We start from the raw sequence: 13874 nt of genomic DNA, 5'->3' as shown, positions 1-13874 counted from the left end.
CCCTACTACTAGTTCCTAGGTTTGCACCCTCCCGGTGGATCGGTATCGCATTTTTAGTTTTGAAAAAAATAAAAAATTTAAAAATAAAATTCTTTGAGATGACCATGTGTTATGTCATTAGTTTTAAGGAAAATAGCAAACATGAATTTCGATATATTATGCAAAATGGCGTCATGTTTCAAATCATATACAACCTCCGATAAAAGAAATTATATGAAAATGTATCTATGTAGCCATAGGTGCACCACAAATTAGAGAGCCACCAGAAACGGCGACGGGCTCCCCCAGTGCCGACGAAGCATTCAAAACTACTGGCATAACACCAAACCCTAGCTACCATTATTCAGTGAGGGTACCCTTGCCCTTCTCATCTCGAGAAGAAAAGCCTGTATCTAAAAAGCCATCAAACACTGATCCTTTTATTCTACAGAGGTGTTGACATCGGGTCCACCATATATGTTTACCACGGAAGTTACCGAGCATTGGTTTGTACATATAACTGTAGAAGGTACCTACAGATATTTTTCTAGAACACGATAATTAATGGCGCCAAGTTTCTATAGACGTCAGAACCCAGAGGATATTTCGTACTCCAATAGAAAACCAACTATAGTGGAAAAGTGGGAGGTGACCATGACCTGTATCACTGGATTTAGTTTTTCATCGACACCACATCCCTCGCCCCTACACCCTCAACAAGCCTGCCTCAAAGGAGGCTTCTTTCTCAAATAGTCTAATCTATGTTTTACATCATATACACCAAGAACAAAACAGTATCGTGGCAAATGAAAGAATGGTATGAAGGTTTGTCAGTGAAGATCAGTGAATATCTCCCAATCTCGGATGAGCCGCTGGGCTACACGCTGGTGACACCTGACATCCAGGGCACAACAACAGGGGCTCTGGGATGAGAATCTCTGTAAGACTCGGTGTACTTGTCTTTGAAGTTCAGTTTAGGCCGGTCATCCTGCAAAGCGTGACGAGAAGCAGGGCAATGGATATGTCAGATATCATCTTAACAGAATATATACAATTAACATTGTTCAGCAGTTTAAATTAATAATTTGGTATACAGAAGTATAGAACAAAGCCTCATACGAAGATAAACATTACAGTGGGAGTGCATATCAAGGTCAATCTGATTTGTTCAACAATCGCATAGTGAGTGCAGCATCTGAACCTAACTCCTCCAAATAGTCATGTGGTCACAAACAAGATTTGCGCTATAACCAATACAACATGATAAGAGAAACGGCTGTTACAAGAACTGAAGTTTTGACAATTTTACAATACAGAAAGAGCAACTCAATGATTCAACATAAAGCTACATGTAAAATACAACCATACATCCACACACTTTTATAGCATATAACATATTTTGTGTGGATGGATTTATATTTAGCCCCACGAAGTATGTACCACAAACTTCTCCAATGTACCATCTAAATTATTACTGAAACTAGCTCAAAAGTTCAACACAATGAAAATTTTGGTTAAAAAGAAAATAAAATACACTTGGAAGTGTACAGGCTTTAGTAAGCTGGAGTAGTGCAGATGACTAAAACTTCCAAGAATTATAGACCATAACATACAGGTACTGAACGGCAAATTATCCCATTTCGCATAAGCATTAAGAGAACTCAGGTGCCAAACCAGGAATAGGAAAAATCAGATAATCATAACACTTGTACAAAATAAATATGGTTAAAGATGCAAATAAGGGCAAAAGATTCAATGGTAAGGTAGACTCGCAGAACAAGCAGGCATACCTGTTTCAACCAACACTCCTGATGTTTATGCTCATATTTGTCCGGTGAATAGCAACCAAATTCTGATGGGCAATAAACCCATATGTTGCACTTCATTTCACCTGGCTTGGCATTCTTAGCCTGGTCTAGACATGCTTGACAACAATCAGCAGCAGATTCCTTGTGGTGCGTTAAGCCCCATTTCACAGCAGCGCCACCATAATCGGCATGTAGCTCAGCATTGCATTGTGGATTCAAAGGTGGACCTGCTATTATCTCTTCTTCTGCAACAATTCAATCTCTTTGAGCAATTCAAATACTATTCTGTAGTAATAACTATAATCCTAACCAAAATGGCCAGACTTGACACCACTTATGTGCTGAGCTTTATAAAACATGATTAAAATATATACAATGCTAGAGAAACAACCTTCTGGTTCATTCTCAGGTTTGTCATCATGTTCAGTGTGTGGGACTTCTACTGGTATCCAAAGACCAATATCCTCCAATAGCGCATGCCAGTTGAACTCCAGGCTTCGCTTTAACATTCCTATGGAGAAGGTTGAAACCCAGTATAACAATTGAGAAAGAAAAAAAGAAATACTTTGGACGCACCGAAGAGGTACCAAATCACTAGAAAATAAATCATAAATGTAGAAGTAGCTTTTAATGGTAACGCTCACATACGTGCTTCCTCATTGGAGAGGCCCAATTTTGACGAATTCTGTATAGACGCGCTTTTGGTATCTTTTAGCATCTCAACACGCCATGTTTCCAGAGCTTCTGTCATATATCGAAAAAACAAACATGATCACTTCAACATCACAAACCAAGACAACTTAACTTAATCAAAGGAACGCTGCTATTACACAGCAAAAAAAATCAAGATCATGTATGCAGCAAATGCAAGTAATGAACAGCAAAAACATTATTTTACTCTTAGTGCAAATAAATTTGGAAGTCACACAAAACATAGGTAGCTGATACCATCAAGCAACCTACCAGCCCCCTCCCTAACCATGTGCATTGCACACAACTCATATACCATTTTTCTGCCGAACACGTAAAACTGATATGCTGTAGGCTACAGATACAGTTAAAGAATCCAGAACCACTGCTAGGTTGATACACAGATTGGCCATCCAACCAATTGCACAGAAGTAAAAACATATAGCATGTCGATTAAGAAGAGGGAATTGTCTCATGGACTTAATAAACTTATAACACAGGTTACTGAAGGTTCAGTTACTTCAGTCAGGAGGATTGCTCCTTCCTGCTCATGGATAGAATGTCTCTGTTTTTCAAACCCCACAATTCTAGCCTTTCTTAAAATATATAACAGTGCAAAAGTCCACTACAGAAACTGGCATCTGCAAGAGAGCAGTTGTAACTCAACGACATCTGACAAACTAGTCAAAATAAGCAAACGAATGTCATCTAGACATCTACTTCAGCCATCTGCTGAACACGTCAGGTGGCATGCTTCTAAAAAATAGGCCTGTCACAACCAAACCAGACAAGGTAGACATACAAGCTCAAATTAAGCACACATATTATGAAACATATAATACAGCAAATGCAAGATCATGTATGCAGCAAATGCAAGTAATGAACAGCAAAAACATTATTTAACTGTTAGTGCTAATAAATTAGGAAGTCACACAAAACATAACTGAAAAAAAAAATCTGCAGGTAGCTGATACCATCAAGCAACCCACTAGCCCCCTCCCTAACAATCTGCATTTCACAGAACTCATATGCCATTTTTCTGCTAAACACGTAAAATTGATATGTGTAGGCTACAAATACAATTAAAGAATCCGGAACCACTGCTAGGTTGATACACCGATTGGCCATCCAAATGCACAGAAGTAAAAAAAAATTAAGAAGAGGGAATTGACTCATGGAGTTATAAACTTATGACACATATTCTTGATGGTTCAGGTCAGGAAGGTTGCTCTTCCTGCCCATGGATAGAATGTCGCTGGTTTTCACTAGCCTTTCTTAAAATGTATAACAATGCAAAAGCCAACTACAAAAACTGACATCAGCAAGAGAGCAGTTCTAATGCAACAACATCTGGCAAACTAGTCGAAATAAGCAAGAGAATGTCATCTAGACATCTACTTGAGCCCTCTGCTGAACACGTCAGATGGCATGCTTCTAAAAAAGAGGCCTGTCCCAACCAAACCAGACAAGAGAGACATACCGGCCCAAATTAAGGACACGTATTATGAAACATATAATAGCTAGATTCCACATCCTATAGTACTAGGATGGTTCCGGATTCCTTAATTGTCAGGAGCTCACTTCATTGCACACAAAAATAGCAGTACTACGATGCTGGTCTGTTAATCTGGAACAAGATATGCAGAATACCTCGTTGCTGGATGACGCTGCTGTTATCCCCTAAATCGCGCAGCCGCCCCACGATGTCATACGCCACCTTCTGCTTCAGCTCCAGCGGCAGCTCCCGCCGCCTTTTCTCCTCCCGCGCAAAGACCTTCCGCAGCTTCTTCACCTAAATAGCTCGAGGATCAGATCGCAAGTCATACGAACTAGTAGCACGGAGTACATCAAATTCGGCAATGAGATGCTAGATTGGTACCGCCTGCACGAGCTCGACGGGCTCCGCCGCGCGGCGAATCCGGATCGACTCCTGCACCCTCCGAATCTGCTCCTCCGTGTACCGCGCGACCTCGACGCGCTCGGGCGCGGGCGCGAAGGGGGAGGTGAGGGAGCGGAGCACGAGCAGCGCCGCGACGAGGTTGCCGATGCAGACGGCCACGGTGACGCGCCGGTACGAGAACCACCCCGCCGTCGCGCGGCCGCCGAACGAGGCCGCACGCGCTACGCCCCTCGCCATGTGCCCGCCGCCGCCATCCCTACCGCCGCCGGCGCGGCATTGCGGTCCGCGGCCCCCGATGCGCGAGCTCCCCGGCTCCTCGATCTCGGAGGAGCACGCGCCGCGCGGGCTAGACGCCGCCACGCCAGGCTAGCCGGGTTCGCGGCAGATGGTTGCTACAGTGCCGGAAGGTTCTAGAATCCGGGTTGGGCGCGCCTCTCGTTTCCGCAGGTTGGAACTTGTGGAGGAATTGGGGGGAGACGAGCATGGGAAGGTGGTGCGGTAAAGGTGGTAGGGATAAAGCATTTTCCTACTCCCTGACAGGTGGGTCCTAGCGTGGGACGGCGACATGGGCCCCACGTGCCAGTGAGCGTATTTAGAGGACTACCGACAGCGTGTAGGTCGGGGTTTAGTGGAGCGGTTGCGAAGATTTGCTCTGGTCGGTGAGATCACAGTGGATTAGTTAATGTAACTCTTTCTACGTGGAGGTTTACCATTGGACTGCACAGCAGAACATACCATGGCAGATTAACAAGCCAGAATAGTTTAATTTAACTGCAAGCGAAGTGATTAGGGTTAGTGAATGGACCAAGCATCTGATTGATGAAACGGCTGGGGACTAATCAAGCTCACAATCAATCGTGGTGAAGTATTAACAAAGCAAAGCAGATCTTTTCCCACCAACAGATGAGGCAAAACGTGCCATTCATCGACCCCAGCCAGAACCAACCAACTCCATCAGAATTATCAGGCCTGCTTGCAACATCAAAGAGGCTGATCTTTGATCTGTTCACGCTGTAATCCCAACAGCGAGGCTGAACTTCTTATAACACTCTAGTTCTTTACATGAACCTACTGACTTATCTAGATTAAAAAAATGCATGTTTGCATATAAGCTTAATGTAGCTTTGCAATTGAATTTGATGGAAGCAAAACTAGCCCCAGAAAAAAAATGCAGGATCATTGCCATCTTCCCCTCTTCACCCGGGCTTTAACATTGTGTCAGTATTTCCACGCCATCTTCCGTGATCAGTAATGTGTGCTCAAACTGCGCTGACAAGCTCCCGTCTTCTGTCACCGCGGTCCAGTCGTCGGACCATATGGTAGCGTTTGTGCTGCCTATGGTTAACATCGGCTCTGATGACATGAACAAGCAAGCCAGTCTGTTAGACTACAGTAAAAAAAGCATGTTTCAAGAGGACTGCAGTTATGACTTGTGCCATTCTTATGTTTAGGTAACAGGCCTGCACATTCTTTCATCAATAGTTCATGACAGAAATAAGGACACCACTATGTGCGCATACTAGACAGTGGAAAAAAATGTATACCTATGGTAAATGTTTGGTTCAAAATCATGCGGCCCCTTTCATTGTTTCCTGCAAATTCCAGATGTGTTAGTCCATGGAAACTAGAAGTGCAATAGTGTTTAAGATAGCATCGAGTAAAACACATAGTTTCGCATGTTGAACTCACGGTAATGAAGCACCGCAGGCTCAGCATGAAACACCTTTCCTACACCATGGCCGACAAACTGTTGAACTACACCGTACTTGAACTTGTCTGCATGGTCCCTTCAAAAATTGAGAACTTCAGTAAGGTAGTGCTCAGTTTGAAGAAATGGCGAGGATATCCAATAAGCAGACTAATAATCAGACGTCTATGAAAGGAATAAGGGTTCAATTAATTATGTAAAAGCAAACTCCAACAGCATACAGTCTACCTCTGTCTGTGCATCACTGTACTGAGCACTGGTACCAAAAAAAATCCAAATTCTAACAAAACCAACTACAGTGCAACACAAACTAACATGGATAATGAGGAAAGTATGTTTAATACTCCCTCCGTCCCATAAAGGATGTCTTAGATTTGTAGTAAATTTGGATGTATAAGATACATATAGTTTAGTCAAGGACTAAATAAGTCATTACTTATCAGAAACAAGCAGCCATTCTTATATGTCCACTGTAATCAAAGTCCAAGAAAATGGGAATGATCAAGTTCTGTACTAGATGCAGAAGAGCCAAACAGCACCAATTTCTACAGTTTCTGCAGTTTATTTTAATTATGAACCCCCTGCTTACAGAATCAACAGCTTGCAAAAAAACTAATGAAAAAAAATACAAGTGTGTATGTAAACTTCGTAATACAGCCTCTCCCTTTACTTACTGTATGGTTCTACCAATGCGGTTGATCTCCACCCCAGGAGCACAGATTGATATAGCCTTGTCAAGGGATTCTTTTGTTACCTGGTTGAAAAAAAGACATTCGATAAAACTTTGAACGAAATAATGCACAGAAAAAACCTTTAGCTTCTCTAAGAAAAATTTATGTGATCTTATTGCCATATGACTGGAAATAGAAGTGTTTAGTACACTTATATAATTCAAAATACATATGAATTATGTTCAGATTGCGCTGGTACATATCCTCAATCGTATAGCATATATGACTGTTTAAAGATTAAAGATGACCACTTGTGGAAGTACATGAGGCAAAAAAATAAGAAAAATATGAAAGGGATTTCAGGCACACCGCTAATGCCCGCAAACAGCAGGAGTTCATGCTTTCGTAGACTAATGCATATTTAATGACAGAGAGTATTAAACAAATACTTTTATCGCAGAACTGAGATAACCTGAACTAATTTCTTTGCTTCATCATCAACCTCCCCACAGAGAAATGTAGCAGATGTATCACCATGGTAACCCTGGAACCAAATATGCATTGAGCAGAAAAATGCAATGTATGAATATAGAGACCAAATATAGCATCCGCATTTATTTTTAAAAAACTACGCACAATAATCGATATATACATAATGTATATCAACTGAATCTGCACATGCGAAGTTATAACTTCCAAAGCACAACCTAGGTTTTATATTCTTTTGTATAGAAAAAGAAATGTGGGATGTTTGTTCACAACCATGCGAGAAATCGATATAATAAAAGATCCTCTAGAAAATCATCAGAAAGGGTATCTACGAGAAATAAGAACTTCAGTTTCTTTCTTTATTTGTACTTTGTCTGTGAGAGAAGCATAGCGACTAAACACTAGTCAGTTCAGCAGATGTATAGATTATTCTAATATCCGTGGCTTACATTGAGATAGACAGTAACATCGATGTTGATGATATCGCCATCCTGCCCAAAAATGATCAAATGTAAATTTCTTGGCACGTGTTCAAATTCATTATCTCCAGATTCTGGATGGCTTACCTCAAGTGGACGAGAATCTGGTATCCCATGACAGATGCATTCATTCACTGAAGTGCAGACACTCTTTGGAAATCCACAATACCCAAGAGGTGATGGGTATGCTCCATTATCTATTATCATTTTGTGCACCGCTTTATCTATCTCATCAGTTGTGATGCCTGGCTGTAAATAAGAACAAATCAGTTTCTGATACTTGAGCCTTAGACCACCCTAGTGTATGGGAAGTTCGAGAATAACAGGCATGATCATACATCAAGTGTACAGAAAATCGATTGTCATACTTCCTTAAGGGCTACATACAATTACTTCTGTGTTTTAGGTATAGGACACAAGAAAAGTAAATGGCACGATAAAATCTAATCACATGCCGGAGCACAGTAATGGAGGGGAGCAAGGTCAGGCCCCCTTGACATGGAATAATTTTCAGCGGATGCAATACTTTAGATGAGAAGGCACTACTACTACTTGCCAAACAACTTCAAAGGTGTCTAATATGCGCATTACCAGATGATCATTTGCTCGGTATGCTCTTTTCTCTTAACAAAGTAATGGAAGAATGGAATGAGGTTTCCCCTGTGAATGTAATGTTCCACCCATTAAAAAGAAAAATCAGGTACTTATGGCAATAACAGCATTACTTTTACAAGTGTCCCGGCAAACTTCAAAACTTGTGCAGCCAGCTTTCCAGAAGCCCTCATGCATTCAATCCCTTTTTCATCATGTATTTCAGGTCCATTGTTCATGTGAGGTCTTTGACCGGAATTGAGATATGGAGGACGCTGTATATGATTGGGAATGCTTAGACGAGGAGACACTTTCCCAGGTCGTAGGCGTCTAGGGTTATTTTCCAGTGAGTCATCCCGACTTCTGTGGAAGTCCAAAAAAGAAAAAACTTCAAATGTGAATCTACATGTATGCTCCATACAATATAAAAAATATCAGAGACCTACAAACGATGGACACAATCGACAGGAAGAGACCAATACAACAGTATTCTCCATTATCTCTGATTCCAAACCGTAAACTAATACATCTATATAAGTAATACATGTAACAGGCATAGCATACTGTATGCCATGTCATACAAGCATGTATGAGCAGAACAGCTTATACAGTACATACATGCACAAACCTACATTAAGATCAGTAAACTCCATGAATTCCATACCCGCCTATCTAACAATACTTCAAATACTGTTAGGTTTGTAAACTCATTAAGATCAGCAAACTCATGATGAATCCTGAAACCTCTCAGTGAGTGTGATATGACCAATTTCAAAGTTTTGTAGATTGGCACGACATCACTGATGGTGCCCACACATTCAAAATAGTATATGTAAATGTAAATGCGTATGAAGCTTCAACCACTGCCTTAGTGAATAGTGAAACTAGCAAGAACGGGAGTACCCGGAATTTACTCTTGCCATGTACTGGGCACCAGGAAGCAATAAGCTAACATTCCCAGCTGCGGTTTCAATGTAGAGGGCTGATCAAGAATATGGGAAATATATGTCATATGTGTACCTTCCAAATAAGTAGTACCAAAATCAGGCCATCATGCGTTCATTGATGGGTCAAGTTGCATCAATATACAGGTATGTTTTTATCCTACTAGTGCTACCCATACCACTTGAAAATGACCACTCTATTTACCAAGGAAGAACAATTCGCGAGCGGCTAATTAACTGTTGTGATAATCCAACAAGCAGGGCAAGGAAACGGTTAGCTCTGGAGAACTGGAGCTCACCTCCGATTGAAGAGGGCATCCACCAAGTTGGAGAGCGTTCTCGTGGCCTGGCACGTCACCCGCCTGTGCCCTGCAAAAGGAGACCCGAGCCATCTCAGCAAAAAAAAAAAATCTCCCGCTGATGCGACGGGGCGAGCAGCTGCGGGGCGTCCGGTGAGCGGGGAGCGGCACGAACCTCTAGCCGGGGAGCCGGTGCGGAGGAGCGGCCTGGCGGAGAGGGCGCCGAGGCGGTCGGCGAGGAGCGTGGAGAGGAGGCGCGGCGACGACGGGCTCGCCATGGGAGCTCGCCGCAGGCTCTCGAGCGGGATATGAGAGGGGGAACCGAAGAAGAGGTGTGGCTGGGCGTGCGTCGTTTTGGGGCGAGACTCGCGGCTCAGCTCGGCTTATTCGGCTCGAGCCGAGTCGAGCGGATCGAGCTCCAGCCGTTTGTCGAGCTCGAGCCGAAACTTTTCTTGACCCCCACTTTTCCTTGACATATTTAGCCGACCCGCTATCCCTTCTTCCATCTCCCCAACGAGTCCAGCGCCGCCGCCGCCGCCGCCGCCGCATCGCCCGTCTCCCTCGTTCCCCGGCGCCGCCCGGACCCTAGCCGGAGACCGCTCCGACCCGCGCCATGGCGACGAGGGACGTGGAGGCGGGCCTCCTCGCGCACCTCAGCACCAACGCCGAGATCGCGGACTCCCGCTCCTTCGCCTCCTCCCTCGGCGTCCCGCACAAGGAGCTCGAGGACGTCATCAAGAGCCTCGCCGCCTTCCGCATCGTCCAGAGCGCGGTACTCCCCTCCCCCTCAACAATCCCCCGAATTTCATCTATCCCAGTACTGACTGACGAGCTCGCGTTCCCGCAGGACATCACCAAGGAGACGTGGGTGCTCACGGACGAGGCCAAGGGGTACGCCGCCAGGGGCTCCCCCGAGGTGCAGCTCGTCGCCGCCATCCCACCCGAGGGTGCCTCCAAGGCCGCGCTCAAGGTGATTTCTCTCTCTCTCTATCTGCTTTAGCTGTCCAATTGGAGTCAACAAGGGTTTGGGTTTAGGTGCTCAGTTGGAGCCAAGGGTTCAGATTCTGGGGAATGCTGATGTTTAGAGTGATGCAACTGCAGGAGAAATTGGGGGACGTGGTCTTCGACATTGGGATGAAGGCAGCCGCCAGGAACAAGTGGATTGGCTTCGAGAAGGGGAATAAAGACCTCGTCCTGCGAATGGTGCGTTGTTCAGCTCGGTTTATCTCATGTATCCAGAGATTTTAGCCCATGTTGTCTCATCGTATAGAGTCCACTTCAGCAGGTTGCCATGTCGTTGGCTGGTCATAGTTCAACTCTTTCAAAGTGCTATAACTAGTTTTTTGTTCAGTAAAGGTCTCTCGGCAGTGCTTTCATCTATCGTCAAGGTTTTATCCCTGGGCATGACACCTGATAACTTCTTATTTGTTTCATTCAGGTTGCGGACACCAAGGATGAGTTGCAAGAGCAGCTTAAGAGGCTGGAGAACGGGGAGGTTTGTGTTGCTTATTTGCTCGTCATTCATCACATGTTTTGCACTTGCATCTGAGCCATTTACTGAACTGTGTAGTGGCACAACATAAATAGCTGTTAGGTACAGTAGATAGTGTATGAAGTTTTCTTTTGATCCTTATCAATGCATCAGAGCCTTTTACCTCTGACAAGATTGGTACTTCTTAATCTGTTCATACTCTATTGCAGTATACTGCTCCCTACCATTTTAATGTGGATTCTTTATCTCCCTTTAAGAAAAATCATTTTTATGTAGGTTGTTGCTAACAAAGTGATTGATGATTTGAAGAAAAGAAAGCTTGTAACAAAGGAGTAAGTGCTTCTTTTTGCGGTTTGTAACTTTGTGTAGTCAAGATTACTTGGGCTCTTGGACACTATAGTTGTTCTACATTGTTGAGACACATTGGAGAATCCATAGATTCTCTGATTGGCAATTGAAAATCATGGTTGCTCGGAAAACCACGACACAAAAGAGGGAAAAGGCCATGCTTCCTATTGGAAGTCAGCAGAGCTCACTATCTGTCTTTTTGTTGCTCTTTAAGTGTAAACATGATCTTCCATACCAGCGATCTCCTAAATTTCAGAAGAACGCTTTTTAATTTGTTATATGTGTGTTCTAGCAAATTACAATGCCTCCTCACATTCATAAGAAATTTGGTGTCACGTAGTAGTCATTTTTACCTTATAATAGAAGTAAATTTTGCCTAATCTTCGCACCTGCTTTACTGTTTTCAGGAAAACAATTTGGTATTCACTAAAGAAAGGACCTGAGTTTGTTTTAAAGAGAAAAACTTTGGCAACTGATGTGACACGAGAACATCTCAAGAGGTAATTTGATGCGTCTTCTCTCAAGAGGACTATGATCTGGCTATTATCCTTTTCTCTTCCAAAGAAGCCAGCTGTACTTATACTATCTGTCATGGGCTCCATGCAACAACATTTTGCCAGAGTTTAACTGTTTCATGTATATTTTATGTATACCCCAATACCCCATACACTTATTGTCGTGCTAATTGAATTTTTTAAACTACTGTGTTTTTTTCTTTCCTGAAGTGGTGACTGGAAGGATTTGGAATTTAAAGATTATAATTATGGAGCTCTGGGACAACCTATTCCGACAGGATATGTGAACCCGTTGTTAGAGGTAGTTTTATTTTTTACAGTTGCTCAATTTTTTCATACAGCTTTTGTGATAAAGTGTATAACTCAAAGTTGTTATTTGGTGGACTTGCGTCAGGTCCGAGAGAGCATCCAAAACATTTTCATCGAGATGGGGTAAACAAAAATCATCTTTTCGTGATATTTGCAATTAGAAAACCATATTTGGAAAATGAATTAATTCATTTTATTGATGTAACAGATTCATTGAGATGCCGACAAACATGTTTGTAGAGAGCAGGTGCGTTCCAATGTTTTTACTACACAAAAGTAACCATAGGCTGTGCCTAAACTCCACTGGTCCTATTTCAAATGATAAAATGCCATGCTATATAAAATAAGACAATGTATTGTTATTTTTACACACTACTTGTGGTCAGTACTTGTAAGTAGATCTCCACAATGAAAGTTATTTCAGGTGTAAATAGATTGGAGACAACACCATCTGACAACTTAAAGATAACGTAGCGTATTGAGCCTATCATTATTTCCTGTATAAGATTCCATATATATCTAACATTGTCCTTGGTTTCTGTTCCTTTGGTAGCTTCTGGAATTTTGATGCACTGTTCCAGCCACAACAGCATCCTGCTCGGGATTCACATGATACATTTTTCCTCAAAGGTAAAAGTTCTGTGAATCTGTTTAGTCATCAGTTTGATTGAAACATATTTAATTGATTGTGTTTTTTTTTTGCAGCCCCTTCTACAACAACACAATTACCTAATGACTATCTTGAGAAAGTAAAGCAAATCCATCAGTCTGGTGGTTATGGCTCCAAAGGGTAATGTTGTAGGCTCCGTTTGGATGTTTGTATTGGCAGGCTTGGCATTGCATTCGGTGCAATATCAATATCCTTTGACATTCGCATTGAGATCAATACCAATATTTCTGTTTGGATGTTTAGATATTTGGTACCTAGAATTGATATCCTAGTTGAATGCCAGATCCTGTTTGGATGGTCAAAGTAATGTATTGCATTTGTATGAGGGTATAATCATGGTACATGTTTGAAAATGAGCTTCTGTAACTCTTGAATAGATTGAATGATTATATGACATAATAACAGTTAATGAAAGGCAAAGAAAATATTTAACACCAAAGAACCGTTTTGTCTTTCTTCTTTTAATCTCTGTTTAAATTTGATACAAATTAACATTCAAATTCAACACCAAAGAACTAGAACAGATGCATCAGCTAGCTTTGTTCAAAATAATTTTGCAAACATCTAGCTAGCAGTAAACAACACCAAACAGCGGTGGTCAAAAAGAAACATGGCACACAGAAGAACGCATCTAGCAAAACTTCAGCTAGCAAGGGGTCTAGACGAGCTCAACGAGTTTGGCCGGCAGCATGCGCTCTTCAGCAGCAACACGCAACAAGGGGAGATGTCCGGCACGATCGGAGGCGGCGCTGACCCACGGTTAGATCGGGGCGAAGATGCGGGGATCTGCAGGGGCAGATTCATGAGATGAGGCAGCGGGAATGGGTGGGGGAGGGAGGGAGAGGTGCGGGGAAGGGCACCAGTGGACGGCGGAGGACCAAGAAAGATAGAGTCCTGTGGATTTGGACCTGCGCCGCCGCTCGATTGGTTGGTGCGGCCTCCTCGTTAGGTTACGGTCGGGTCGGGGAAGAAGAAGGCTCTT

The 13874-nt window shown here is 42.8% G+C and overlaps 3 protein-coding genes across 3 annotated transcripts; 1 reads left to right on the top strand and 2 right to left on the bottom strand.

The window, feature by feature from the left end:
- Positions 1 to 566: 566 nt before the first annotated feature.
- LOC124693255 lies at positions 567 to 4743 on the bottom strand. Its single transcript, XM_047226727.1, has 6 exons — positions 4357 to 4743; positions 4128 to 4269; positions 2436 to 2531; positions 2179 to 2298; positions 1770 to 2032; positions 567 to 967 (listed from the first exon to the last, which is right to left on the bottom strand). Exons 1-6 carry the CDS (start codon positions 4612 to 4614, stop codon positions 857 to 859), a joined length of 990 nt encoding a protein of 329 aa, XP_047082683.1. The 5' UTR covers positions 4615 to 4743; the 3' UTR covers positions 567 to 856.
- Positions 4744 to 5347: 604 nt separating this feature from the next.
- LOC124693254 (methionine aminopeptidase 1D, chloroplastic/mitochondrial-like) lies at positions 5348 to 9858 on the bottom strand. Its single transcript, XM_047226726.1, has 10 exons — positions 9734 to 9858; positions 9559 to 9628; positions 8450 to 8678; positions 7812 to 7973; positions 7695 to 7736; positions 7229 to 7300; positions 6760 to 6839; positions 6067 to 6164; positions 5922 to 5969; positions 5348 to 5730 (listed from the first exon to the last, which is right to left on the bottom strand). Exons 1-10 carry the CDS (start codon positions 9834 to 9836, stop codon positions 5585 to 5587), a joined length of 1050 nt encoding a protein of 349 aa, XP_047082682.1. The 5' UTR covers positions 9837 to 9858; the 3' UTR covers positions 5348 to 5584.
- Positions 9859 to 10156: 298 nt separating this feature from the next.
- LOC124688524 (phenylalanine--tRNA ligase alpha subunit, cytoplasmic-like) lies at positions 10157 to 13245 on the top strand. The gene is made up of 11 exons (XM_047222192.1): positions 10157 to 10330; positions 10406 to 10528; positions 10660 to 10761; positions 10997 to 11053; positions 11327 to 11382; positions 11806 to 11898; positions 12124 to 12214; positions 12308 to 12345; positions 12431 to 12469; positions 12776 to 12852; positions 12928 to 13245. The coding sequence occupies exons 1-11, from the start codon at positions 10172 to 10174 to the stop codon at positions 13014 to 13016; spliced, it is 924 nt and encodes a 307-aa protein (XP_047078148.1). The 5' UTR covers positions 10157 to 10171; the 3' UTR covers positions 13017 to 13245.
- The last annotated feature ends 629 nt before the right edge of the window (positions 13246 to 13874 follow it).

The sequence above is a fragment of the Lolium rigidum genome, chromosome 2, assembly GCF_022539505.1.
Source record: "Lolium rigidum isolate FL_2022 chromosome 2, APGP_CSIRO_Lrig_0.1, whole genome shotgun sequence".
NCBI lineage: Eukaryota > Viridiplantae > Streptophyta > Magnoliopsida > Poales > Poaceae > Lolium > Lolium rigidum.
This window is presented reverse-complemented; position numbering and strand designations above follow the sequence as displayed.

Bases quoted from the DNA above. Each gene is read 5' to 3' on its own strand.
- LOC124693255 (XM_047226727.1), bottom strand. From the start codon at position 4,614: ATGGCGAGGGGCGTAGCGCGTGCGGCCTCGTTCGGCGGCCGCGCGACG. The intron at 2,532-4,127 runs GTATTCTGCATA...GATATATGACAG, and splicing joins CAGCGTCATCCAGCAACGAG to AAGCTCTGGAAACATGGCGT. The intron at 968-1,769 runs GTATGCCTGCTT...CACGCTTTGCAG, and splicing joins AGGAGTGTTGGTTGAAACAG to GATGACCGGCCTAAACTGAA.
- LOC124693254 (XM_047226726.1), bottom strand. From the start codon at position 9,836: ATGGCGAGCCCGTCGTCGCCGCGCCTCCTCTCCACGCTCCTCGCCGAC. The intron at 7,974-8,449 runs GTAATGCTGTTA...TCTTATTTACAG, and splicing joins TTGCCGGGACACTTGTAAAA to CCAGGCATCACAACTGATGA. The intron at 6,165-6,759 runs GTAAGTAAAGGG...CAATTTTTGAAG, and splicing joins CGCATTGGTAGAACCATACA to GGACCATGCAGACAAGTTCA.
- LOC124688524 (XM_047222192.1), top strand. From the start codon at position 10,172: ATGGCGACGAGGGACGTGGAGGCGGGCCTCCTCGCGCACCTCAGCACC. The intron at 12,346-12,430 runs GTAAACAAAAAT...TTGATGTAACAG, and splicing joins AACATTTTCATCGAGATGGG to ATTCATTGAGATGCCGACAA. The intron at 12,853-12,927 runs GTAAAAGTTCTG...TTTTTTTTGCAG, and splicing joins TGATACATTTTTCCTCAAAG to CCCCTTCTACAACAACACAA.